The sequence below is a fragment of the Typopeltis vanoorti genome, chromosome 9 (genome assembly GCF_054136105.1).
Source record: "Typopeltis vanoorti isolate ZY-2024b chromosome 9, IOZ_Tvanoo_1.0, whole genome shotgun sequence".
In the NCBI taxonomy this organism is placed as follows: Eukaryota; Metazoa; Arthropoda; class Arachnida; order Uropygi; family Thelyphonidae; genus Typopeltis; species Typopeltis vanoorti.
Genome location: NC_143557.1, coordinates 134,273,784 through 134,300,453, shown reverse-complemented (window position 1 = coordinate 134,300,453; position 26,670 = coordinate 134,273,784). Strand labels below are relative to the sequence as shown.

General features: G+C 34.3%; 1 protein-coding gene across 1 annotated transcript in view; it reads right to left on the bottom strand.

Moving 5' to 3' along the window:
- AlaRS (alanine--tRNA ligase, cytoplasmic) overlaps window positions 1-26,670 on the bottom strand; it is a 329,791-nt gene that overhangs the window by 229,466 nt on the left and 73,655 nt on the right. The window contains exons 5-6 of the mRNA XM_090398495.1: window positions 15,082-15,226; window positions 3,649-3,794 (exon numbers count right to left, since the gene is read on the bottom strand). Of these exons, the coding sequence (XP_090254621.1) occupies window positions 3,649-3,794; window positions 15,082-15,226 (291 nt within the window). The remainder of the gene's footprint in view (window positions 1-3,648; window positions 3,795-15,081; window positions 15,227-26,670) is intronic.

Below are 26,670 nucleotides of genomic sequence, written 5' to 3'. Positions count from 1 at the left end.
TATAATTTCTTGACAAGTTTAATTTAATTTCTGGCCAAGTGAAAACACTTTCTACATCTATTTCTAATCCAGAAAATTTTAATAATAAGGTGATACACCTCCCCCCCCCCACTTGTAAATGGGTATTCCCAAAAGTATGTTTTTATTTAATATATGTAAGGAATCATATGCTAAACTCTTCCAGAATTTTACCTATCATTTATGCTCTCATTATCTGCCCCAACAGATAATATATATATATAAAAATATGAGCTTCAAATTAATACTGATCTGCCATTTCCCCTGTTTATGAGTTGTGTTATATTTTTACAAACTTCACTGAGCACTGAAGATTCAATTCTATTTCTTCCCTAGTAGCTTTATGTCTTTTCCTTCTCTATCTCTCTCAAGGTCTTTAGTATTATGACTTAATCTACTAGTTCTTCCTTTACTTTTTTGCCATGATTTTATCATTTCCACATTAGATTTCTCTATTGATGATATGTTTTCCACTCTTTGTGCAGAGTTTAGGTGTGCTTCGTTTGAAATAAGTTTTTCTGTCAAAATCTTTTCAAATTTTTTTGTACTGTGTTCTAATCATTTCATTATCTACATATATTGACACCATTTTTTTTTTTTAATCTCCTATTTTTTCTACTGTTTAATTTGATTTTAGCTCTGACCACCATTCTATGGTCACTATCAAAATCTATCTTATTTATTACTGATAATTCCTCTGTTAATTCTTTTCTATTACTCAAAATAATGTCTTTTTCATTTTTCCTAATATCATCAGGTGATTGCCATGTCCAATTTCATGCCTTTCTCTCTTTATAGAATGTATTCATTATAGACAGACCCTAAATTTCTGCAAATTTTATTATCTCCAATACCAAACTCTCCTATACTTATTTTGTCACTGTCCTTCATTCCAATTTTACAGTTAAAATCTCCCACTGTTATAAATGGACTCATTTATTCTGATTTAATCTTAAACAATCTAATTCTTCAGAGAATTTCTATAATTCCTAATCTGAATATCAAGAGGTGGGTGCTTAAATTGTATTATTTTTAGGTTTAACCGTTTATTAATATTTATAGTCATAGATATAATTCTTGCTTTTATTGGTGTAAAATCTATTATCTTGTCTTCCATTTCTTTTCTTTTCTTTATTAGTCCCACTCCTCCCTTCTTCTCTGACTATATGAAGTATATATATCTGTCTTTCTCAGTAACTTGGTTTTCGTTCCTTCTTAATTCAGAAAGTCCTATTATATCCCAATCTAATTTGGAGAGAGCATTATCTAGTTTTTCTTCTCTGTCTAACTTCAAAAGTGTTCTTACATTATACATACTTATCTTTAAGTTTCTTGTTTGCTCTTTGCTTTCTTATGTGTATGTATGTATCCCATTTTTTACTTCCGTTTTCAACCTTCCTTGAGGATTTAAGTTTACAACATCACTGGAATGGGAAGGACTCCTTTTTGGGTGAAAGAAATTATGCCATTTTGGCCTTGGTTTGTACTGTTTTTCTTTCTTACTGTTATTTGGGAAGGTTTTTAGTCTAAATTCCCACAATGACCAGTTGGCTTGGAAATTGAGTTTTTATACCTTTCTACTAGGTTTCTTTCCAGCCACTCCACTGGACATCTGATGCCATCCCTAACCAAACAGATGCTACAGAAGTAGATAGTGGAAACTACAATTTGAGAGAAAAGAGTCACCCTCTCATCATCTCATCACAAATTGCTTTAACAGCACTGGGGGGGGGGGGGGGATAAGAGGTAAGAGAGAGTAGAAGAACTGTCTACAGATATAATATACCAAGTGCATATCATAGAAAGTAAGATCAGGTCTAGCTCGGGTGCGCCATGCCTGTACTCACCAATGTGAGCCCCCAAACCCTAATAATACTTCAGACCAAACACTTCTTTTGCATCACATTGTAGTATAATGATTTTAAATGTCATACATTTTGTTTGTTATTTCATTCCAGTAATCTTGATACAGTATAACGATGGACATAAGATGAATGAAAATTCTGCCAGAATTTTTCGCCAACTTCATTCCATTTCATATTACCTGCTAGGAGGTAAGTAGCATTTATAAAACATTTCAACTGAAGTTAAGTTAGCCTAATACAGAGATGAACTGACATAATTTCTAAAGCAGAAATTGGGTTCTTTGGGAAATTCAAGTTGTTCAAGAAATGCAAGCCAATCGACCTAATACAAAATGAGAACATTCATCATAGAAAACTTGGAATTTGAAATATTTTTTTATATAAGAAAAAATGGAAGGGAAAGAACCACAGAGGGAACTGATAAATAATATCACCACCTGCAGTCTGTTAGTATAAGATCTTGGTTCTGCACACAGCTAATCAGCTTTGCCTTACATAATAAGAAGTCTGTTACCCATTCTCAAGAAGTCAATTTCTGCTATCCAAGCTAAATTAGTCTGCACTTGTTTAGTTGTTTTAGTGGAATATTATACCTTTAACATCTATGTTTCATCTTTCAGTTTGTAATACCTTAGTTTGCTCACTGCTGATGATATATATATATATATATAAATTTCCATTTATGTGAATATCATCATCCAGGAAAACTTGTGAACATATCATACACATTTTAGTACTGCAGGTGGGCTAAGAATAAAATAATGCACAAAAACTGCTCTAGAAACCAAACCATTTACCCATTCCAAGTAGAGATGTGGTAGAAGTTGTCACATAGGTAATAAAAATCATTTGCATGCTCCAGCTAACTTTTTTATATTAATCAAATCTTTGTATTTTTCTTTTTATGCAATTCCCACCCATGAAAGGTTATAAATCTATATCACATTAGTATTTGTACTTCAGATAAGATAAGGATTAGATAATCCACAAACCATAGAGACTAGAGACCAGAACATGCGAATGCAGGGTGTGTTAAGAATTTCAAAGTTCAATATGATAAATGTGTTGTCAGTTGAATACTCTTCCCATGATGAGTCTGCTGACTCCATGGAGGGTGTGATAATATTCATAATAATAATGCTTTGTAAACTGAATAACAATATCCATGTGTCTAATGATCAGTGTTCTTGTTATAGCCAAAATCTAAATTTTCTCAATATTATCTCATGTAACTCCTATGTTTCTTTCTCACTGTAATGTGTCATTTCTCTGCACATTAAAGTTGCACTTCCATTCAGTCCAGAATATGAAACATCAAAACCATCCTGAAAGATTCATATCAAATTATTCTTATAATCTTCATGTCAAAGAGCCTCACATCTCATAAAAAATTAATGAGCCAATCACAGGTTTTAGAATTTGATTTCAGTGAAATTACATCATATCATATAGCATGAGTATTTTGAGCTTATATATGATGTAATTTTATTGAAATGTTTCACAATTCTAACATAATTCAATCATACAACTTTCTCATCTAAAATAATTTGTGCAAATTCAAATATGCTATTTATAAAAAAAAAAGGGGGGAGGAGGAAAAAGAAAGAAAGCATTTTCTATTCCTATTATAAAAAAAGTCAAAAAAGAAATATCCATATATGAAAAACATACTTTATTTCTCCAGAAGTGTCTTCTTCTAGATGCATAAATATCAGTTATAGTGAATAAAAATGGAGTAGAAAAAAAAATTAAAACTTCCACTAACCCTCTTCCAGTATTATCAGGACGTCCACCATCAGAAAGAGCTATTGTGAGAGTGCGTATATGGTCAGCCAAAACCCTATAAGCCATATCAATGCCATCTGAGTCTTCATTTCCTAGTCTTCCAGCATATGGTCGTGCTCCAGTAGCCTAAATATTTAAAATTTTCATCATTAATGAATTTTATGTTTTGATGCTAATTTTGGTGCACTGACTGACTGTATACTGCTAGTTTGGTGTTCTGACTGATTTCTCCTAGGAATATGAGCAATGGATTAGAAGTGAACAGATAAAAGTTTTCTAGGAAAAATTAAGGGATCGAGTGTATTGTATTGATGGCAAACTCATATTAAAAATAAACAATTAGAAAGAAAACAAAACATAAGGTGTTAACATTCAAGAATTTGTAATCAGAGAATGGAAGATGACAAATTTGGAAAATGCAGATAGAACAAAAATAGCAGGGAAAAGGTCAAGATCCAGAGGAAGACCACAATATAGGTGGACTGATACAGTTAGGAACTTAGAAAAGTCAAATCCAAGATACCAGAAATAATAGATCAATTTGGAAGAAAACCAGTAATGAAGAGTAATTTCCATTTTCTTTCTTCATGAAACTGTCTACAGGAAACCAATAATGAAATAGTAATAATACTATTATTCATATTGGAACTATTTCCTCAAAATACTATATAAAAACAAAATGAAGTAGGTCATTTATTGAGCTGCTGATATTTCACTGTAAGTGAAATCAGCATCCTCAGAGAATAACAGCATTTGTTAGAACAGAAGAAACTTCAATTAAGTAACTGTGGTAACAAATCTGAATGCAAGAGATAAAACAGGAACATTCTAACAGAGCAATCTATGAGGCAGAATATATATAAGCAGCCAACAGCCTTTGTGATCTTAAGATAAATAACAAAATCCCAAATTAAAACATGAGTTTTTTTCTTGGTTTTATTCATTGACCAGATATTAATAAATGACATACACAAATTGCCAACAAGTTTCACCAGCTGTTCTGTCTGGCTTCTTCAAGACAAGTATAACGGTACACACTAATGTTTGTTAGCAAAAAAGAAGAATGGAGTAACACAGTCAAATAAATTAAAACTGACGTGTAACATCATAAGCATGGAGTCTCAGTCATTGTTTATTTATTGAGTGAAATGAAATTCTGGTAAGCTGAGTGAATTTATTAGGCTTTTACTGTATCATTCCTTGATTTCTGTTTAGATTTTCTCCCGAATGGAGTACAACTGTGGCTTCTTTGAAGTTTCTACATCGAAAATCTTCTTCTACATAAGCCATGGAGCTGTTATCCCAATCAATGGTATGGTTACAGATCGAGAAGTAATGGGCCCTGAAGTTTCTGTTCTGTTGTTGTTCACGTCCCCTATATGTTCTTTTTTTCGAATTTCCAGACTTCTTGATGTTTGGCCTATGTAATTTAATCCACAGGAACATGGGATGTTGTATACACCTGCGTATTTGAAGAAGGCATTAATGTCCTTAGGAGATCTTAAAATGTGGCATACAGTTTTGAGAGCAACTCTGAAGTTGAAAGACTTCAGGAGTTTGGCTATTTTTGTTGAAACTGAGCCTGCATAAGGGATGATGATGGACGTTGTATATTGCACAACAGGAGGTTGCTGCTGTGGAAGGTTTCTATGAAGAATCTTTTTGATTATATTTCTTGGGTAACTGTTGTTTACTAGGGTTTGAGCTATGTGAGTGAGTGAGTTCATCAAGGAGATCTTTATCTTCTGAGATAATATTGGTCCCTCTATTTTTAAGCATATGTATTATGGTGAGTTTTTGCACAATATGGTGAAACAATTTGAAGTGCAGGTAACATCCAGTGTCTGTTGGTTTTCAATAGATTGTGAGCTGGATTTGTCCATTCTCTTGTTTCTTTATTAGTGTATTAGAAAAGGCAATTGGTTATTCTTTTCAAGCTCTAATGAGCTTTATTTTTTGGTGGAAGGAATTTATTTTTGTAAGGAAATCAAATAAGGTAGTTTCTGTGCCTTTCGAAATTATGAAAACATCACCTACGTATCTCCACTAAATCAAAGGCTTTGGATTTACTTTGGAAAGGATGTCAGCTTCTAGTTTTTCCATGAACAGATCAGTGCAAGGAGTGATAAGGTACTGCCCATGGCTAAGTCCATCAAGCTGTTCATAAATTGTGTCATTCACTTTGAAATAATTCAATTTGAGGCAATGGCGAAAAAGTTGAACTGTCATGTGTATAGAGATTTTCTATGATCTTGATAACTTCTTCAACAGGTACGCTGGTAAATAACAAAACCACGTCTAGGCTTGCAAGGATGTCTGTTTTTAAGATGCCTTTTAATTTTTCGGTGAAATGCTTAGAATTCTATATGAAGGAATCTGATTTTTTTATATTATCTTTCAAAAGACAAATTAGATATTCAGCTAGTAGATGTAGGAGAATTTCTTCTGTCGACAATCGCATGGTTCAAAATAGTTTTGACAAGGTTTATCTAGTATATTATAGCTCCCACTGACGAGGCCTCAATAAAGGTCGAAACCGGTCTGGGTAGTAATCCTTTCCATAATGCATAGCATTATACATACCCATAAGGATATGTGCTTTGCATTATGGGATACTAAGGCAAGTGATCAGAACTTATACCACCTTTACCATGAGTTGCCCCAGTCCTGAAAATATTTCAGGCGCAAACTTTGTTTGCTTACACTTGGATAAAGAATTAAACCAAATATGTAATTTGTGGTGATATATATTTATTATACATTATTTGTTTTGTCATTGTTTATATTTAATCCTTTTTTACTTTCTGCTTTCAATTCACTGATCCTCTCCCCACCCTCCGTAAAATGAAAAATTCCACCTACTGGTATCCTATATGACCTCTTCCAGAAATTTGCAGATCCATATCATATCAGCCCTCTTTCTACTGTCTGCAGTCTACACATTCTCAATCTGTCCTCACAAGAGATTCCACCAAAGCATTGTAAAGAGAAAAAAATATTTCCTTATCCTTGCATGTCAATATTCATTTTAGCATCATAATTATTCTCCAAGTAGTATTCACAACCTGAACTTCAACTTCTGGTCCACCAAAACTCCAAGATACCTATCCTGGTCAGTTTGTTCTAGCATAATCCCACTAATATAATACTCCACTGGATATCTCAGCACAAACTTTACATCAGGAGGTTAAAAGATAACAAGTGTGGTAAGAAAGACAGTCAGTGTGTCACTTAAGTATGATAGTGATGAGATGAGATGATGAGCATGTATTAAGAATGGGATGCAAGCTGAAATGTGTGAAGAGAAAGGAAATGATTTTTTTGTGAATGTGTGTGATGAATGGAGCTGTATAAAATAGATGGGCTACATTTAAATGGATTTGATGTAAATCAGCTGGAGAAACTGTTGCTAGAAGAGAGAGAGAGAGAGAGTATGTGATGACTGAACTGAATGGAAGAGCTGAAGAAACTTGAGGTGACATGGAAGAGCAGGTAAGCAGGGTACGACAGATTGTGAATGCAAAGCTGAGTGGTGTGAGTGAAGAAAATGAAATACACACACACGTGCTATTGTTTTTATATACGAACCAAGAGTTTATTTGTGGAAAATACAACTTTCAAATATGAGATTCCACAGTATCAAGAAGGTTTTGTCCTAATATCGCTTCTGTCCGGTCTCTTGAGAAGAAACAACAGTTTCTAAAACTTTCGGGCCAGCAAAATTAATTCAAAAGCACTACGAATTCATTGTCTTAAGTAATGTAACACCACCAAAGTAACTCTTATGTCAATGACTGCTGCATATTCTAATAAATTCTTGGTCACTTTTCAATCTTTAAGTTTCAAAGGCATTGATTTTCTACTTGGCCATATAATACTAATCGATGTTAATTATCCTTGCTTTTGAAAATTACATGAAATTAAAAAATTTATTCCAAATCAAGTTTTTAATGTTCCTCCTGAACATGACATGCTATTGTGCTAAATAATAAGGAAATAATTTTCTTTTTAAATAGGTATTTACCAATATGTTAAACCAGATTTAACAATGCCTGTTTAAGAAATAGCATTAAATGATAAAGTGAGTTATTTCAAAATCAAAACTAACATGTGTATTTATTGTAATAAATACAAAATGTTACATTCAGGCAATGACAATTAAGGAAAAGAAGGAGTAGCCATAGTATTCAACTTAAATACGAGGCTAATCTTCTTGAATGGCAGTCAGTCTCAAGTAGAGTAATGTGGGCAAATATGAGAATGGGGAACTGAACAATGAGACTTATTTGTGCCTATGGTCCCACAGAAGGTTCTACTAAGATAGAAGTGGAGGAATTTTTAGAGGCTTTAGAAAAAGCTACTGACACAATGAAAAAGGAAAAGTTGGTCCTTGTTGGGGATCTAAATAGCAGAGTAGGAAATGATTGTCAGACATACAAAAATATTTTGGGAAAATTTGGAGAAAAGAGCAAAGCTAATAATATGGCAAATATCTGTTGGATTTCTGCTCTGGACATGGACTGGTTATTACTAACACCATGTTCCAACATAAAAATGTGCACAAATTCACATGGAGAGAAGAGGCAAGGAATAAGAAAAGTCTCATTGACTATGTTATCGTTGACAATGATGTTTTCTCACTGGTGCAGGACACCAGTGTACAGAGGATTTGAAATTGGACGTGATCACTATTTAGTCTTGAGCAGGATAAAATTGAATTTTATATTGAAAAGAATAACATGTAAGAAAGTTTTAAGCGAATAAAAGTTGAGCAGCTCTCAGATGTGAGCTGTAGACTAAAATACACAGATTATTGAAGAAAAAATGAAAGAGTTTGAGAACTGGAATCAAACCTTTTAGATTCAGTGGCAAACTCTGAAGAAAACATTGATTGATTCTGCCAGAGAGGCATGTGGTAAGGTTGTCTGCAAGGATAAAAAAATCAGAACTCCCTGGTGGACACAAGTAGTTAAAGAGGCAGTGAAGGAAAAGAAGAAAGCATATCAAAAGTTCCTGTCAAATAAGTCAGCTTGTGCTCTTAGAGAATACAGAGACAAATGCAAGAATGCTAAACACTGTATAAAACTAGCTAAACAAAAGTCATGGGAGGACTTTTGCAAGAATATAGAAAATAAATATCAAGAAGGTGGCAAAATATTCTGGAGGTTGTTGAAGAAGCTTAGGAATGGAGGAAAGAGTGCTGTAAAAGGAGTTAGAGATGATAAAGGTGACATGAAAACAGAAGAAAAAGATTAGATATATGAAGAGCCAAAGGCTTCAATTTGGCGACATATGACTTGTCAAATTAGGACACCTCTCAGCAATACTCATAGAAGGGTTGTAAGTTCTGTTCGCTACAAACTTGATATTAACTACGTCTACCTAATCACTGATGAGACCTCAATAAAGGTTGAAACCAGTCTGGGTAGTGACCTTCTCTCATAATGTAGAACAGTTATACAGCTCCTAGGAGCTAAGTTCACATTATGGGTAAATATCAAGAATAGTGATTCGAGCTTGCTCCACCTCTGACATGAGTTGCCTCAGCTTGCACTACCTTAAATGTCAGTTGCTGCAGTATCCAAGTATTTGCATACGCTTGGAATCGCCAAACTTTATATAGTTTCTACTATATTCGGCATGAAACTCTTTGAGTATCTTATTCGGCTAAGAAATGATATGGGATGTAATATCCGTTGACTTAAACAAGAAGAAAAAGATATCCTTGAAGTATGAAGTAATTACTTTAAAAAACTGCTAAATGAAACAAGCAGTGATGACAGCACAGTGATAAAAAACACTGACCAGACATGCAGTCAGGAATACATATCCATGGTTGAAGTAGTAAAAGCCATCAAAGGCTTGAAATGTGGAAAGGCAGCAGGAATAGATGATATTCAACCAGAAATGCTGAAGTATGGTGGTATAAGAGTCTTACAGTGGCTGCACTGCGTAGTTCAGAAAGCCTGGACAGAGGGACGAATTCCCGATGATTGGAGTAGAGCTCTCATAGTACCCATATATAAAAAGAGAAATAAAACTGAATGTGAGAATTAAAGAGGTATTTCCCTACTGAGTGTTCCTGGCAAGATCTATGCAAGTATACTTGAGAAACGGTTGAGAAGAATTGTGGAAGAAAAGCTTGGTGAAGAACAAGCTGGATTCAGGCCAAATAGAGGCTGTCAGGATCAGATCTTCACTTTACGACAAATAGTCGAGAAATCATGGGAATATAACAAATATCTGTATTTAAGTTTTGTCGATCTGAAAAAGGCATATGACAAGGTGCTAAGTGAGAAGCTATTCAATACGCTATAGTTATATGGTGTTGATGGGGCATTATATGAAGCAATACTTAGTCTTTATTTGAGTTGTAAGTCAGCAGTTAGAATTGAAGGAAGTACAGGAAGATGGTTTAATGTTAAATCTGGTGTGAGACAAGGATGTACATTATCCCCTCTGTTATTCATTATCTATATGGATCACATTATGAAGGAAAGTGGTATTAAACGTGATATCAAAATTGGAGATGTTAATGTCAGCTCTTTGCTTTATGCAGATGATGTTATACTTCTAAATAAATCCGCTACAAGTCTGCAAGATTTCCTGACTAAATTGAATAACTGTTGTAATAGATATGGTATGAATGTCAGCAATAAAAAGACAAAGACAATGAAAATAGGTAGAATCACTGAAAATGTCAATTGTGTTGTGAATGGAGAACCTGTGGAACAAGTAAAACATTTCAGCAACTTAGGCACGAATTTTAGTGAAGATGGTAAATTAAATATGGAAATAGACAACAGAATCAGCAAAGTTGGTATGGTGGGAAGTTAACTGAATAAATTCATATGGAATAAGAGAGAAATTAGTTGGAACACTAAATTAGCTGTATACAAGACAGTGTTCAAATCAGTTTTAACTTATGGATCTGAGAGCTGGGTCAGAAGTAAAACACTTGACCAAAGACTAGAGACCACAGATATGAGAGTCCTGAGAAAGATTATAGGCGTGAACAGATGGGCTAAATGGCAATATCATATTAAAAACGAGGATATTAGGAAAGAACTTGACATTGTCAGCAACCAGGAATGCGTTAGCAGAGCTAATCTCAGGTGATATGGTCACTTAAACAGAATGGGCGAAGAAAGATTAGCAAAACAAGTGTTCTCTGCCAGGTTGGCAGCAAAACGACCCAGAGGAGGACCAAGATATAGGTGGATTGATGTAGTACAAAGTGCCTTAGACGATAGAAATATAAGATCTGATAATGTTGGAGTCTTGACAAATAACAGACTGATTTGGAGGAAAATTGTAGATAGGAAGTTAGTAATGATGTAATTTTTTTCATGTAGTACTATCATATCCTGTGCACCCCTTGAGGGTACATTGCAGGAATTTGATGATGAACTAACTTGTGCAGCATAAAAAAAAAAAGAAAGCATTACACAACAATTAAACTATAATGGAACACCAATTTTATCTTCAATGGAATTCTCTCTCTCTGTCTGTGTGTGTGTGTGTGTGTGTGTGTACAATCTAAGTATTAAAAAAACATTAGAGAAAGCACTACAAATTCCTGTAAAAATATGTTTTTAAGGATTTTCTTTAATTAAAGAAAAACAAAGAATGAGACTCTGCAGTTGTAAGATTGCTAGCATAATTTCATTTTACTGTATACAATTTTGGTCCATATCATAGACAGGACAGAGGAAAGTAGTGATGAAAACAAATTGTTCCTATGTTTACTGTTAAAAATTCTTTTATGTTTTGACATTAGGTAAGATTCTATTTAGATATTCTTCTTCTTCCTTTCCAGGCTTATAGGCCAGGTGCCTGTTCCAGACTCAATTCCATTCGATGCAGAGGAAGACCCTTAAAAGGGTCTTCCTCTGCATCGAGTACCTTTTGGGTGGTAATTTAGAATTTGTTTAGGTATTCTGCTTCTATTCCTTCTTAGTATGTGTTCTTTCCATTTTTCTCTATAGCAAATAACTGTTTCATTTAGGGAGGTTGTAATTCCAAGTTTTTTTTCCGATTTCACTGCTTTTCATTTTGTCCATTATTGTGACTCCTTCAGTTCTGTGCAGAAATTTCATTTCGGATGACTCAATTCTTCTTTCATCTGCTTTTTTTTATTGTCCATATCTCACTGCCATAAAGTAAGGTTGGTTTAGCTACTGTATTGTAGATTCTTATTTGTGTGTGTTTTTGTACATAATTGGGTTTAAAAATTTTATTTATAATGCCTGTTACTTTTAAAAAGTTTGATATCTTTGGTTCTATATCAGCTTCATTTTCATGACATTATGCAACCTAAAATTTGAAGGTATTTACTTGCTCTATTATTTTGTTGTTTATTACTATTTTGCTTCTTATTGGATTAGCACCTTTGAAGGCCATAACTTTTGTTTTGTCGGTTGATATTTCCATACCGTATGTTTTTTATCAGATTATTTAGACTCCATAATGATTTTTGTAGTTCATCTTCATTATTTCCAAGGTTATTTGGTCATCAGCAAAAAAGAAGAGTAGCTAATCTGGTGTTACGGTTTATCTTGAATCCTCCTTCAATAGTTATCTTCCATTCTTTTATGATTTTATCTATATATAATTAAATAAAATTGGTGAGAGAGGGCAACCCTGACGTACTCCTCGATTTATTGGTTATCAGCTTGATGTTGAATTATTGTACTTCATGGATATTTTATTATCTTGATATATATTATATAAGGCTCTAAAGAGTTGGTTCGGTATTTCATATTCTTCTAGGATTTCCCATAGTTTTTCTCTGATCATTTTATCAATTGCTTTGGTGTAATCTATAAAAGCTGTGTGTGTTTCTATGTTCATTTCTCTGTGTTTTTCAATTAATCATTTTAACATAAATGCAGAGTCTATGCAAGACCTGCCTTTTCTGAATCCATTTTGTTCTTCTATTAATTTTGGGTCTACTATACATTTAAGTTTATATACTAAGATTTTTGCATATACTTTATAACAGGTACTAAGTAAACTGATTCCACGATAATTGTTACAATCAGATTTGTCCTTTTTTTTTTTGTAGATGAGAATAACTATTGCTTTGGTCCAATCTTGTGGGCATTTTCCTTCTTTCCAGATCATATTATTAAAGTTAAGTAACCTATGTGAGAATTCGAGTCCTGCATATTTGATAAGTTCCAAGTTTATATTGTCTTCACCTGGAGCCTTTCCTGTTTTGCTTTGGGTCAATGCTTCTGTTAATTCTTCTAGAGTGATGTTTTCCAATTTATCAGAGATGTTTACAAAGGATAGTTTTCTGTTTTGAACGTTTTCATCATACCACAGATCTTGGTAGTAATTTTGCCATGTTTCTATTTTAATGGTATTAATATCTGCTTTTTCTCTAGTTTCATTGCTTAGATCTTTGAGGATATGCATTAGCTCTTTTGAGTGTACAGTCTCTCTCTAATTTTGTTACAAAATTGTTCCCCCTATTTCTGTTTATTCTCCTGCATGCTGCTTTTGCTATTGCTTTTTTTCTGCTATATTCGATTTTTAATTCTATTGTTTTTAGGTTGAGCCAGTTTTTATATGCTTTTTTCTTTTCTTCAATAATGCATTTAATTTCATCATCCCAGTCCCTAAGGCCTCTTTTTGTTTTCCACTTTTTCTTTGTTCCTAAACTTTCTTTTGCAGCTTTTGTCATTATGGAGTTTAGGTTTGACCATTCTTCTTCTATGTTCTGATTTTGTTTTATACTTGTCTTCCAGTTGTTTATTCTTTTTTGGTACAAGTCTTTAATACCACTGTCATCCAAAAGTCTAACTTTGAAAGATTCAAAATTTCTATTTTCCTTATGCTTTTTTGTTGTTTTCCATCTTGGTTCCCATTTTATTTTTCCAATTAAAAGGAAATGATCTGATTCTATTTCAGATCCTCTGTATACTCTTGTATCTATTATCATTTCTGACATTTTGATATTGCTGATTATGTAATCAATAATGCTTCTTGTGTCTCTTGCTTCCCAGGTGTATCTGTGGATGTCTTTATGTTTGAAGAAGGTGTTCATTATTTTAAGATTATTGCTTACAGTTAAGTTCTCCAATAGGTCCTATGTTTGTTTTATATGGTTTATTGCCAATTCTTGAGTTGAGATCTCCTATTACCAAAATGTGATCCTTAGGATTGGTCTTATTTAATATGTTCTGCAGTTGGATGTAGAAGTTTTCAGAGTCCTCCTCTTTTCCTTCTTCAGGTGCATAAGTTCCAATTACTGTCATATAGCCTCTGTCTATTTTAATTCTCATTTCTATTATTCTATCGCTCCAAAAGTTGTAATGGATCATATTGTTTCTAAGAGATTTATGTAGACAGATCATTTATCCAGATTTAGCTCTCTCTTCTGCTTTTACCCCACTGTATATATAGATATAATTTTCAGTTTCATCTGTTCCTCTCTGCTTTTTTTTTAGATTCTGTAATTACTGCTATTTTTATATTTCTTTCTTCTAGTGCTTGGTCCAGTTCTATGATTTTGTGGTGGATACTTCTCACATTCCAGGTGGCTATATTCCAATAGGTGTATTTCTGCTTTTTTTTGTTTTTGGTAATTTTCTTCTCGAATCCTTATTCCAAACTGGTTCGTTACCAAAAAAAGTCTGTCCGTTTACTATCTAAGTGAGTCTTTTTAGTGGGTTAAAATTTTGACTGAGAGGGTTACTGGCCATCTGCAGTCTAGCTTGGTGATGAGGCTGCCATCTTGAGGCCTTCAAGCTTGCTTTAAGTGGTAGGAGAGATTTTTAAAGAGAAGACATAGAGATAGAGTAGAGATAGAAATGGAATGACCCATAGCCCTCGTTTACTCTAATAGCATTAGGGTCGTGAGTTACAAGAGTTGGGCAAGGAATGCCATATAGGAAAGATTAAAGAGCAAGGGGGGGGGGGTCTACCTCAAAGAAGAGGGAAGAGAGAGAATATACCCAGCTAGGGGACCATGGGAAAGCCACTTCCCTTGCTATCAAGATGATAGCCCCCTGTGGCCCTGTTGGTCCACGAGTCCTTATTCAACATATTCGAACCACCCTGCCATATCTGGTGGGCTCCCCTATCTGCCACCCAGAGGATGCACTCTCTAGAGGTTACAGGGTCTTCCGAGAGCTATTTAGATATTAAAGCAGTTAAATAAATGAAGGAATATTTTCTTTAAGATTTAAGAAATAATGTGAGCTGAAGAACTTGAATGAATGCTCTATGACAAGAGAGCATCCTGATCACTGGACATATGATTCCACAAACAAATATCCTATTATTTGTCATTATTATCATTATTATGTCATTATTGATAATCATAATATATGAATATTATGATTATCGATGATTTAAGGCACTAAACGTTAATGTGATGTATGTTTAAAAAAATCAATAATACCTCCTGAATAGCATTAAAGATTGGAACAAATAAGTCTGTATCATAATTAGAAATCTTCTGCTGTATCACAGATACTATCCTCTCTAGTCCCATTCCAGTATCAACATGTTTTTTTGGTAAAGGAACCAGGGAACCATCATTTTCTCTGAAAATTAAAACAAGAAACAGAACAAATGTTTTGCTAATATATAAAAAACAGGGCTTATAGAAAACATCATTATATGTAGATCCACAAGTGTAAACCAACAATGAACAATGCTTTTATTATCACATAATATATTATAATTACACATAATAATTTGTAATAATAATGCATTAAAAATATTTTATATACATATAAACATAAGTTTCTGTGGTTTAGCAGTTCTGTTGGAAGTTTTTGATTCTGAGACCACATTATGATGTAAATAAGGAGTTTAATAAAAAAATAAGCAATTAAAACCGGATAAGTTTCGTACGTCATAAGACTTACATCTTCAGGTACATTAGTGGTACATAAGTACCACTAATGTACCTGTACCTGAACATAAACACCTGCCTATTAACAATTAATTATATATATTAGATGTTTTTGATGACTTCACAACTGTTAAATACAATTGATAAACCAGAATACAAATGGTGAATTTGTTACTGTATACTGTTGCTAGTTCCAACGAATTTACCATTTGTATTCTGGTTTGTCAATTGTATTTAACAGTTGTGAAGTTATCAAAAACATCTAATATGCATAATTAATTATTAACAAGCTTTTGATGTGTAAGACTTATGTACCACTAATGTACCTGAAGATGCAAGTCTTATGACATAAAAAAACTTGTCAGATTTTAATTGTTATTTTTTTATTAAACTCCTTATTTATATTATAAGGTGTATTTTAATACCAAAAATTTCCCATATTTTATATACATGTTTATAATAACAATATAATAAACATTTCTATAGAATCATGTAATTTTTCAAAATTAAAATCATAATTCATATATCAGTAAGAATTCTACTGCTACCTATTGAATTACAGATTTTTACCAATTAAGATGAAAGAGCATTCTTCTTGCTGAATTTGCTGCACTAATAGACATAATCAGAGTAATAGATATGACTAAATGGCAACAATATTGTTACCATACAGTAACAATATTATTACATCCTTCTTTCCATAGATACATATTCCTCTCATGAAATGGTTCTTTCTTTCCTTTTATGCACTGCTTCTGAATTTTAACTGTAACTGAAATATTAATCCACCTTATAAGCATAGAGTATTAACTGAAGGGTGAAATGCCCTAAATTATTGGTGCTTTTCACCATGCCATTATCCTATAGCCTCCAAAAATAGTAAATCCAAATTATGTGCTCACCATGATCTATATTAGCAAAAAACAATAAAGCACTCAGATCAAATAAATAAATAATAAATAAAAGTTAACCATTAGCTAATTAATTAAATTAATATACTCTCCTCTCCCAATTAAAACCATTTCTATATAATAACATAATGCTCAAATATCGTGGCATCATTCAACTCAGCATTACAATTTACACATAAAGAAAGATGAAAATTGTGTGTGTGCACGCACATGCACATCTACAATTCAAGCCAAGCGCATAAGCTTCGAAACTATACGAAAGAAATCACTAGCAGACTTTTAACATCTGCTTCAATGCATACACTTCATCGACATCCAGTTAATATAAGCAATGTGTACCGCCATCATTTACAAGCATCTAAACTGGATTTGTTATTCTTGATGGAATCTCAGCTTACGACCTCAACAGTCCAACTACACTTGACATTTCAATCTGTCACAAGTGTGCATGTGGTATATATGCATTCAGCTGATCTGATATCCCATGTCAGATAATTCCAAACCTAGAATCCCATCTGTCTGATCAACTCTGAGTCAAAATTTCCTTGACATGCTTCGTTGTGTTTATTTTCTATTTTTGTTGCTCTTCAAATTCTGATAACCACATTGACCTCTCTGATTGCATATCTCTGAAGACTGATTTTCTGCAGTCAAAATATCCAAACAGTGGGGTCATTGTCTTTAAGCATTTCATGTCCACAACTCCAAGTAGTTCCCCATTTAACTCCAGTCAAAAAACTTTAATGATGTGTTATCTGAATCAAACTTTCCCATATTTTTGATAACAATAAGCAGTCATTCAATTCAAGTTAGGGTGGTAAAGCAAGGCCTCAGCACTCTCCTTAAATAGGCATTCAAATATGTCTCATCATCTATGTTTCAGACCAAAGAATGTTGTGGTCTGCCTCTATTCAGTGTTGAGCTAATCCAGACTTATTGGAATTTTTTTTTTTTGTGAAAACATAAGCACATTCTATGGTCTATCAAAGATTCATAAGAAAGACATTCCTCTCCATCCGATTGTAGACTGCATTGATTCACCTATGTATCGCATAGCCAAATATTAAGCAAACTTACTGAAATCACATAGAGGCAAGTCTATTTTTTAAAAAAAAACATTTCAAATTTCTTAGACAAATTAAAAAATGTCTCCATACAACCTACTCATCTTATGATGAGATTTGATGTAGAATCACTATTTACACACATACCTCTCAAAGAGACTTACAACTACTATCTGAAATATTCCCACAAGAAATAGTAAAACTCTTAGAATTCGTGATGCATTCTGGATACTTCATTTGTCAAAACAAATTCTGCAACCAAGTAGAAGGAACTGCCATGGGAAGCCCACTCTCCACTGCTTTAGCCAACTTTTATTTAGAATATTTAGAAGATAACCTTTTTTCATCTATACACTCTCAGCCTTCATTTTGGATTATATAGACAACACTTTTGCGGTGTGGCCTTATCAACATTTTTAGCTAATACTTTACATCCTTGTATGAAATTCACTATGGTAATTGAATGAGACAACAAATTATCATTTTTAAACATTCTTCTCATCTTTTTTTTTTTTTTTTTTTTATTATTATTATTTTTTTTAATGTTGGGCCCATACACAGGAGATTGACTGGTCAACCTATAGTACATTAGTACTGTGTATGGGTGATGGGTTGGGAAAGGAGGAATTTGTTTACATTTGATTTCAATGACTTTAAATTGTATTCATTGGGAAACACAGCAGGTGGAAGACTGTTCCACAGTGCAGCAGTTGCAGGGATGAAGGAAGAGGAAAAGAAATTTGTTCTGTTTGTTACTAGGTGTACTGTGAGGGGATATTGTACAGCAGCTGCACGTATTCCAATGAGCTTAGTACTGAGCAGGGGAATTATTGATGTTATTTCGGATGAGCATTTCCCAGAAATATTTGTAGAATATATTTACTGCAGAGACCAAACACCTGTGTGAAAGTGGGGGGAGAGAGTTGGTAAGGGATGGATCATTGATAAGTCTAGCCCTCCTCTGTATTGAGTCGAGCATTTTGAGAGAGCTTTTAGGGGCCCCACCCCATATGTGGGAGCAGTACTCAATAGTTGGGTGGATTTGTGACTTGTATAATGTTAGTAGCTGTTCAGGGGTGAAGTAACGTCTTGAGTGGAAGAGAAATCCTAGTTTTTTTGAGGCTGAGGATGCAATGTTTGAGATATGTTTGTGCCAGGAGAGGTTTGATGTGAGGGTGATTCCAAGGAGCGAGATCTCCAGCTGTCTGGAAATTTGGGTATCGTTGAAAAGGATACTGGGAAAAAGTTGTTCTTTTTTATGGGAAATAGTACAGAACTGGGTTTTGTTGGCATTGAAATTTATGAGGTTATCCGAACCCCATTGTAGGATGGCATGGAGATTGGAGTTGAGGGTGATGGTGGTGGTTGATGTTCTGTAGGATGAGGTGAGTTGTGTAGGGTAAGGCTTATCAAACGCAAGCGAGGAGAGTAGTGTGCTGTCATCTGCAAACTGTGTATTGGGTTGGAGGTCAATTGCAATAGGTCGTTGATGTATAGCAGGAACAGGGTTGGTGAGAGGACAGAACCTTGTGGGACCCCAACATTAATTGAGTGGTGCAAGGATAGGGAGCCATCTCCCATCACACACAGTGTGTGTCCAGACAGAAAACTGGTGATCCACCTACAGTAGTCCTGGGTCAGACCGAATGATGGTAGTTTGCCTAGTAGGCCTTTGTGCTAGATCCGGTCAAAGGCTTTGGAGATATCTAGTGCAACCACTTGTGATTCGCCAAACCTCTCCATAGCATTTGTCCAGAGATGGGTGACGTATGTGAGTGGATCTCCTGTTGATCGGCAGTTTCGGAATCCATACCGGCAGTCATTTATTTGGAGAGTGTCTTCAAGATAGCGTAGGTGGTGGGAATTGAGGATTTTTCCCATTACCTTTGACAGGACTGAGGTAAGCGAGATAGGGTGGTAATTGGATGGCAGTGACTTGTCACCCTTCTTGGGAATGGGCTGAATATAGGCCAATTTCCAGTTTGGGGATAGATTCCAGTGGAGTAGGTGAGTATATATAGGTGACATAGGATAGGGGTCAGTTCTGGACCACAATTTTTCAGAACAATTGGGGGTATACCATTGGGGTCAGGAGACTTTTTTGTGTCTAATTGGGACAGTATTTTTCTGATTTCATCCTGGCAAAAGGATATAGGGGGCATTGTATGTTGGGTGTCTGGAATGGTTGGGGGACATTTAATATCATTAGTTATGCATGCATTTGAAGCAAAGTATGAGGCCAGAATGATATAATCATGTAATCACAAGAAAGATATTTATTTAACCAAATATTTCGGTCTGGAAATAGCAGACCATCGTCAGTGGTATTACAAGAACAGTTTAAAAAATACAAGCTAGAATACTAACAATAGATCGTTAAAATTAGAACACGCCGCGTGATGTTATATCACTGAGTATGAAACGGAATATTTTGAAGTAGAAACATGATTGAATTTGCTATTTAAAAAAAAAAATTAATGAGTAATCTTGATTAGACTCTCCCAGATTTTTGATATAGATATACAGTCATTACGATTCAGGTTGGGGTGATGGAGCAATGCCTCCACGCTTTCCTTGAACAAACATTCGAACCTATAATGGGATCTATGTAAGAGGCGAGTCCTGGACCAAAGGATGCTGTGGTCAGTTTCAATCCCATGTTGAGCCAATCCAGACTTTTCAGGTTTGTTGTGAAGAATGGATGATTGATGTTCTGGGATTGTTTTTTCAAGAGAACGTCCAGTTTGTCCAAAATAAGAGAGATCACAGTTGCACGGAATTTGATAAACTCCAGGAACAGATAAAGTTGAGCGTTTGTCTTTAGGAGAAAGAAAATGAAAAGACAATTTGTTAATAGGTGAATACGTAGTTGTTAAATCATATTTCTTTAAAATTCTTGCAATAGGTTCTGAAATACCGGAGATATAAGGAATAGGCACTCGACGTAGAAACTTTGTTGTTTTATGGAGGATTATAATAATTGAGAAGACGTTGAGTACTTTTTTCAGAAAAGCCATCGAGTTTCATGTGTTGTTGGATAGTAGAAAGTTCTTTCTGTAGATAATCAAAAGTAGAACAATTAGTTTTGGCTCTTCTGATGAGGCATTTTATAATTCCTGTTTTTTGACATGGATGATGGGCTGATTCTTTAAGAATATAACGATCTGTGAATGTTGGTTTCCTGTATACTGTAGTTGTAAGAATATGTGAAGGTGATTGGATGAGGAGAACATCTAAAAGAGATAACTGGTTGTTTTCTTCTAATTCCATAGTAAACTTTATGCGATGATGCAAGGAATTAATACTGTTTAAAAAGGAAGGTAAAGCGTTTTTGCTGTGAGGCCAAATAGTAAATATGTCATCTATATATCTTACCCAAAAAGATGGTTGAGGGAAAATAGATGCGAAGAGGACTTTTCTAAATGTTCTAAATAAAAGTTGGCTAAAGCCGGAGAAAGAGGACTTCCCATGGCCGTTCCTTCTACTTGGCTTTAAAATTTGTTTTGACATGCGAAATATCCAGAATGTATTACGAAATCGAATAGTTTTATAATATCTTGAGGAAAGATGTCAGCAAGTAATTTTAAAGTTTCCTTGAGAGGTACATTGGTATATAAAGATTCTATATCAAAACTAACCATAAGATCTGTAGGTTGTAATGAGACATTTTTTAATTTTTGTAAGAAATCTGAGGAGTTTTTTAAAAAAGAATTAGAGTTGCCAATGTAAGATTTCAATAATTTAGCTAGATATTTGGCTATACGGTAAGTAGGAGAATCAATACAATCTACTATTGGACGAAGAGGATAGTCAATCTTATGGATTTTTGGAAGGCCATAAAATCTAGGAGGTCGTGCAAAATGAGTTTTAAGTCTTTCAATTGTGTCTTTATCCAAACTGATGACTTCATCAAGGAGAGAATTTAATTTCTTCAGTTGTCTGTTGGTTGGATTATAATCAATTTCTTGATATGTGGAGCGATCTCGAAGCAAAAGAGAAAGTTTTCTTCTATAATTTGCTGAGTCCATAACTACTGTTGCTTTTCCCTTGTCAGCTTTAGTGATAATGAGGTGATTATTTTTTCTCAAGGACTGTAAAGATTTCATTTCAGAAGGAGATATGTTGGAAGGAGGAAGTTTAGCCTTAAGTAGAGATGAAGCGACTTCTAGGTGAAGAGCATTAGCTTTATCACTGGTTAGATGATTAAGATTCCTCTCAATATTAACTAGGAAATCAAGATATGGTATTTTATTTGGAACAATAGAAAAATGTCCTTTTGACAAGATGAGGGTTTCACTTTTAGTCAAAGGACATCCGGATATATTTACAATCCAATTATCTGGAGTTATGAATGGCTTGGATTGTCTAGACGAAAGAGCTTCATATTTACGGTTAAGATGTTGACTTAGTTTATTATAAGCACATTGAGCCGAACGTTTAGCCACATTTAGAACTATGTGAGAAAGATGTGGATCCAAATTTGTGGATATATAGGTGCACAAATCAGAAATCTGATGATTGTGAATAGCAAGGTCACGTTTAGCAGCTTTAAGTTGATTACGGAATAGAGTTAAACTAGTGTTCCGGTAAATATTATGAGCTCCAGGAGATTTTATTGTTTCTTTAATCGTAGCGAAATTGGGAATAATCTTGTTGTCGCGGCAATTTTTTAAGAAATTAATCTTTGCTCGTAACCTACCTTCTATAACTGAAAGTTTTCCTAATTTACCAGTTATTTTGGTAGCATTTTCCCCGTGAAGGATAAGAATTTATTGTTTCAAGGATACTTGCGACATAAGACTGAATGATATAATCACGTAATCACAAGAAAGATATTTATTTAACCAAATATTTCGGTCTGGAAATAGCAGACCATCGTCAGTGGTATTACAAGAACAGTTTAAAAAATACAAGCTAGAATACTAACAATAGATTGTTAAAATTAGAACACACCGCGTGATGTTATATCACTAAGTATGAAACAGAATATTTTGAAGTAGAAACATGATCGAATTTGCTATTTAAAAAAAAAAAAAAAAAAAAATTGGAATTATAAAATGCCTCATCAGAAGAGCCAAAACTAATTGTTCTACTTTTGATTATCTACAGAAAGAACTTTCTACTATCCAACAACACATGAAACTCGATGGCTTTTCTGAAAAAAGTACTCAACGTCTTCTCAATTATTATAATCCTCCATAAAACAACAAAGTTTCTACGTCGAGTGCCTATTCCTTATATCTCTGGTATTTCAGAACCTATCGCAAGAATTTTAAAGAAATATAATTTAACAACTACGTATTCACCTATTAACAAATTGTCTTTTCATTTTCTTTCTCCTAAAGACAAACGCTCAACTTTATCTCTTCCTGGAGTTTATCAAATTCCGTGCAACTGTGATCTCTCTTATTTTGGACAAACTGGACGTTCTCTTGAAAAAAGAATCCAAGAACATCAATCATCCATTCTTCACAACAAACCTGAAAAGTCTGGATTGGCTCAACACGGGATTGAAACTGACCACAGCATCCTTCGGTCCAGGACTCGCCTCTTACATAGATCCCGTTATAGGTTCGAACGTTTGTTCAAGGAAAGCATGGAGACATTTCTCCATCACCCCAACCTGAATCGTAATGACTGTATATCTATATCAAAAATCTGGGAAAGTCCAATCAAGATTACTCATTCATTTTTTTTTTTTAAATAGCAAATTCAATCATGTTTCTACTCCAAAATATTCCGTTTCATACTTAGTGATGTAACATCACGCGGCGTGTTCTAATTTTAACGATCTATTGTTAGTATTCTAGCTTGTATTTTTTAAACTGTTCTTGTAATACCACTGACGATGGTCTGCTATTTCCAGACCGAAATATTTGGTTAAATAAATATCTTTCTTGTGATTACGTGATTATATCATTCAGTCTTATGTCGCAAGTATCCTTGAAACAACAAATATGAGGCCAGAAGATTGGCTTTTTTCTGTGGGTGATGAGGCAGTAGAGCCATCAGGGTTTGATAGGGGTGGGAATAGTGTTGGACAGAAGTTACAGCCAATTGCTTTGGCAAGAGACCAAAAGGTTTGGCTGCCGTTTGGACAGGCTGCTAGTTTCCTGCTTTTTGCTCTTTCAAACACTGTTTTGGAAGAGTTGATTGTTTTTTTTGCATCTGCTCTTTATCAGATAATTTAACAATTTATTAATTTAGCATCCGCTCATAGAAAACCTACTTTCACTGGCTGTTACATTCTTCAACAATCTGCACATCATCCTTCTCAAAAGACAGGAATCATAAAGTGTTTAATTCAACGAGCTAAGTCTAACAAAGAGATGTTATGTAGTTCTTTTGGAGAAGCCATTTAATTTCATATATTGTTTTATGAGAGTTCTACCTATAAATGGAGACTTGAACTCTCATCAAACAGTATATGAAATTAAATGGCTTCTCCAAAAGAACTACATAACATCTCTTTGACTACTACAAACCTAACCTAACCCAAACAACAAGGAATCAATATGTTGAGTTCCAATCCCATACAACTCCGGCATTTCAGAACCAATTATGAGAATTCTGAAGAAATATGATTTAGTAATGACTTATTCTTATTAATAAACTCAATGTATTTCCCTCTTCTATAGATAAACACTCTCCTATGTCTCTCCCAGGTGTATACCAAGTTCCAGGTGAATGCCATCTTTCCTACTTCGGACAAACTGGATTGTCAATACAAAAAAAGAATACAAGAACATCGATCATATATTTTCCACAAAAAATCCAATAACTCTGGATTAGCTCAACATGGAATAGAGGCAGACCACAACATTCTTTGGTCTGAAACATGCCCTCTACATAGATGCTGGTACAAATTTAATGCCTATTTGATATTTAAGGAGAGTGCTTATCCTTATCAAAAATATTGAAAGTTTCATTCAAAGAGCACTTTAGTTTTTTTTTTTTTTTTTTAATTAACACCAACGTCTTAAGACATAAAGGTCTTAAGAAACCAACTAGATATTACATCTATCTGATGATCTGTTTAGTATGATATTATAAATTATATATATATTATACACACAATTTATTTTACACTGTTATGATTAACCTTTTTTTTTTTTCAGTGAAAGCATGATGCTATTTTCAATAAATCAATTGTTTGCATTCTACCTTGTAAAAACTGTTATGTAAGCCACTGCCGATGGTCTGTTAATTTCAGACTAAAATATATGGCAGTATATTTAATAAATAATACTTTTACCTTGTGTTTTTCATGTACAGGGTGGTCATAAATTAACTTTCCCTCTTTGGAGGTATCTGTAGCTAAAACTAATACATGAAATGAGACCACATTTTATATTGAGACTTTCGAAGGCATGGGGAGATGAATGCTGCGAAAAAAAGATTTAGTACCAAAAGTCGCCAATAGCAGAAATTTTAGCTCTGGTGGAGCTGAAAGCAATCAAATATTTGCAGTAAACACAGGTAAAAAGGATTATGCAAATTTTACTGTGCGTTTGTGACAGCAGTGCCACCAATTCCACTTAAAAAGGGATTGGGAAAGTTCAGGCAGTTATTCGAATGACTGACGAATTGTGCTCAATATGTGTCCTACCTTGCCTCAGCATGCTTTATTTGTTAAATTGTTTTACCATAAACAGTGCAATGACGTAGCGGCCCTTCAGAAATTTAGAAGGCTTCATAACCTGAATACAGGTCCTATGTCAGCTGTAGCACTGAGAGCTATGATTAAGAAGTTTGAAGAAACTGGATCACTAGGAGTTAGACCTGGCAGAGGATGGAAAGCAGTGCAAGAAGAGACAGTAAGAGATGTTGCTACTGCGGTGTTTGACGACACAGGGACCAGTACTGGTCAAAGCGCTCATGCCATAGCTCCCAAACTTGATATGGCTTATGGTACAGTCTGGAAAATCTTACGGAAAATGCTTCACTTCTATCCATATAAGTTCAGTCGTGTGCAACCACTAACTACCGCTGATTGACTTTTGGCTGTAGGGGTATTTGAAATCCGTTGTGTATGTTGGTGGCGTTCCCAACTTGCATGTCTTGAAAGAGTACATAAAACGGGCTGTTATGAACATCCAATCCGACTCCTTACGCTCAGCTGTAGAGGATGTCACAAACCGGATGCAATTTGTTGTACACAAGAAAGGTCAGCACATTGAAAATCGTGTATGTGGTCCAGGGGACCCTGATTCTGATGAATAAAACATTATTTCCTGTGAGTTCAATCACTACATTAATTTCTGTCTCTCTCGCAAGTTGTTGTTTTAGTTTTATTATTATTATCATCATTGTAACGTGCCACATATCCAGCTGAAATGAGTGACACGGCTGTCGCTTACACCATCGAAATGTTATTATTCCATTTTATCTGCCTTTAATGTAATTATCTGCTTGTTTTCGGCTCCACCAGTGCCAAAATTTCCCCTATCGGTGACTTCTGGTACTAAATCTTTTTTTCACGGAAATCATCTCCCTGTGCCTTCAAAAGTCTCAATATAAAATTTGGTCTCATTCCATTTATTGGTTTTAGCTACAGATGCCTCCAAAGAGGGAAAGTTATTTATAGCCACCTTGTATATATTGAATACATCTACTAAGTGTTCCAGGTAAGATTTATACAAGCATACTTGAAAAGAGGTTGAGAAAGATTGGAGAAGAACAAGCTGGGTTCAGGCCAAATAGAGGTTTTGTTGAGATCAGATTTTCACTTTAAGACAAATAGTTGAGAAATCGTGGGAATATGAGAAGGATCTGCACTTAAGTTTTGTAGATATGGAAAAGGCATCTGACAAGTTGCCTGGACAAAAGCTTTTTAAGACACTACAATTATATGAGGTGAATGGAACATTATATAATGATCCGAGAGCAATGTATATAGTCTATATTTAAGTTGATAGTCAGCAATTAGAATTGAAAGAATACATGAAGATGATTTGATGTAAAATCAGGGGTAAGACAAGGATTCACATTTTCCCCACTCTTATTCATCATCTATATGGATTACATTCTGAAGGAAAGTAATCCATATAATCACAGGAAATGAATCCTGGAAACTTAGCTCTTTGCTTTATGCAAATGATGTTGTACTCCTAAACACATCTAGTGCAAGTTTCCAGGATTCATTAAATTACCAG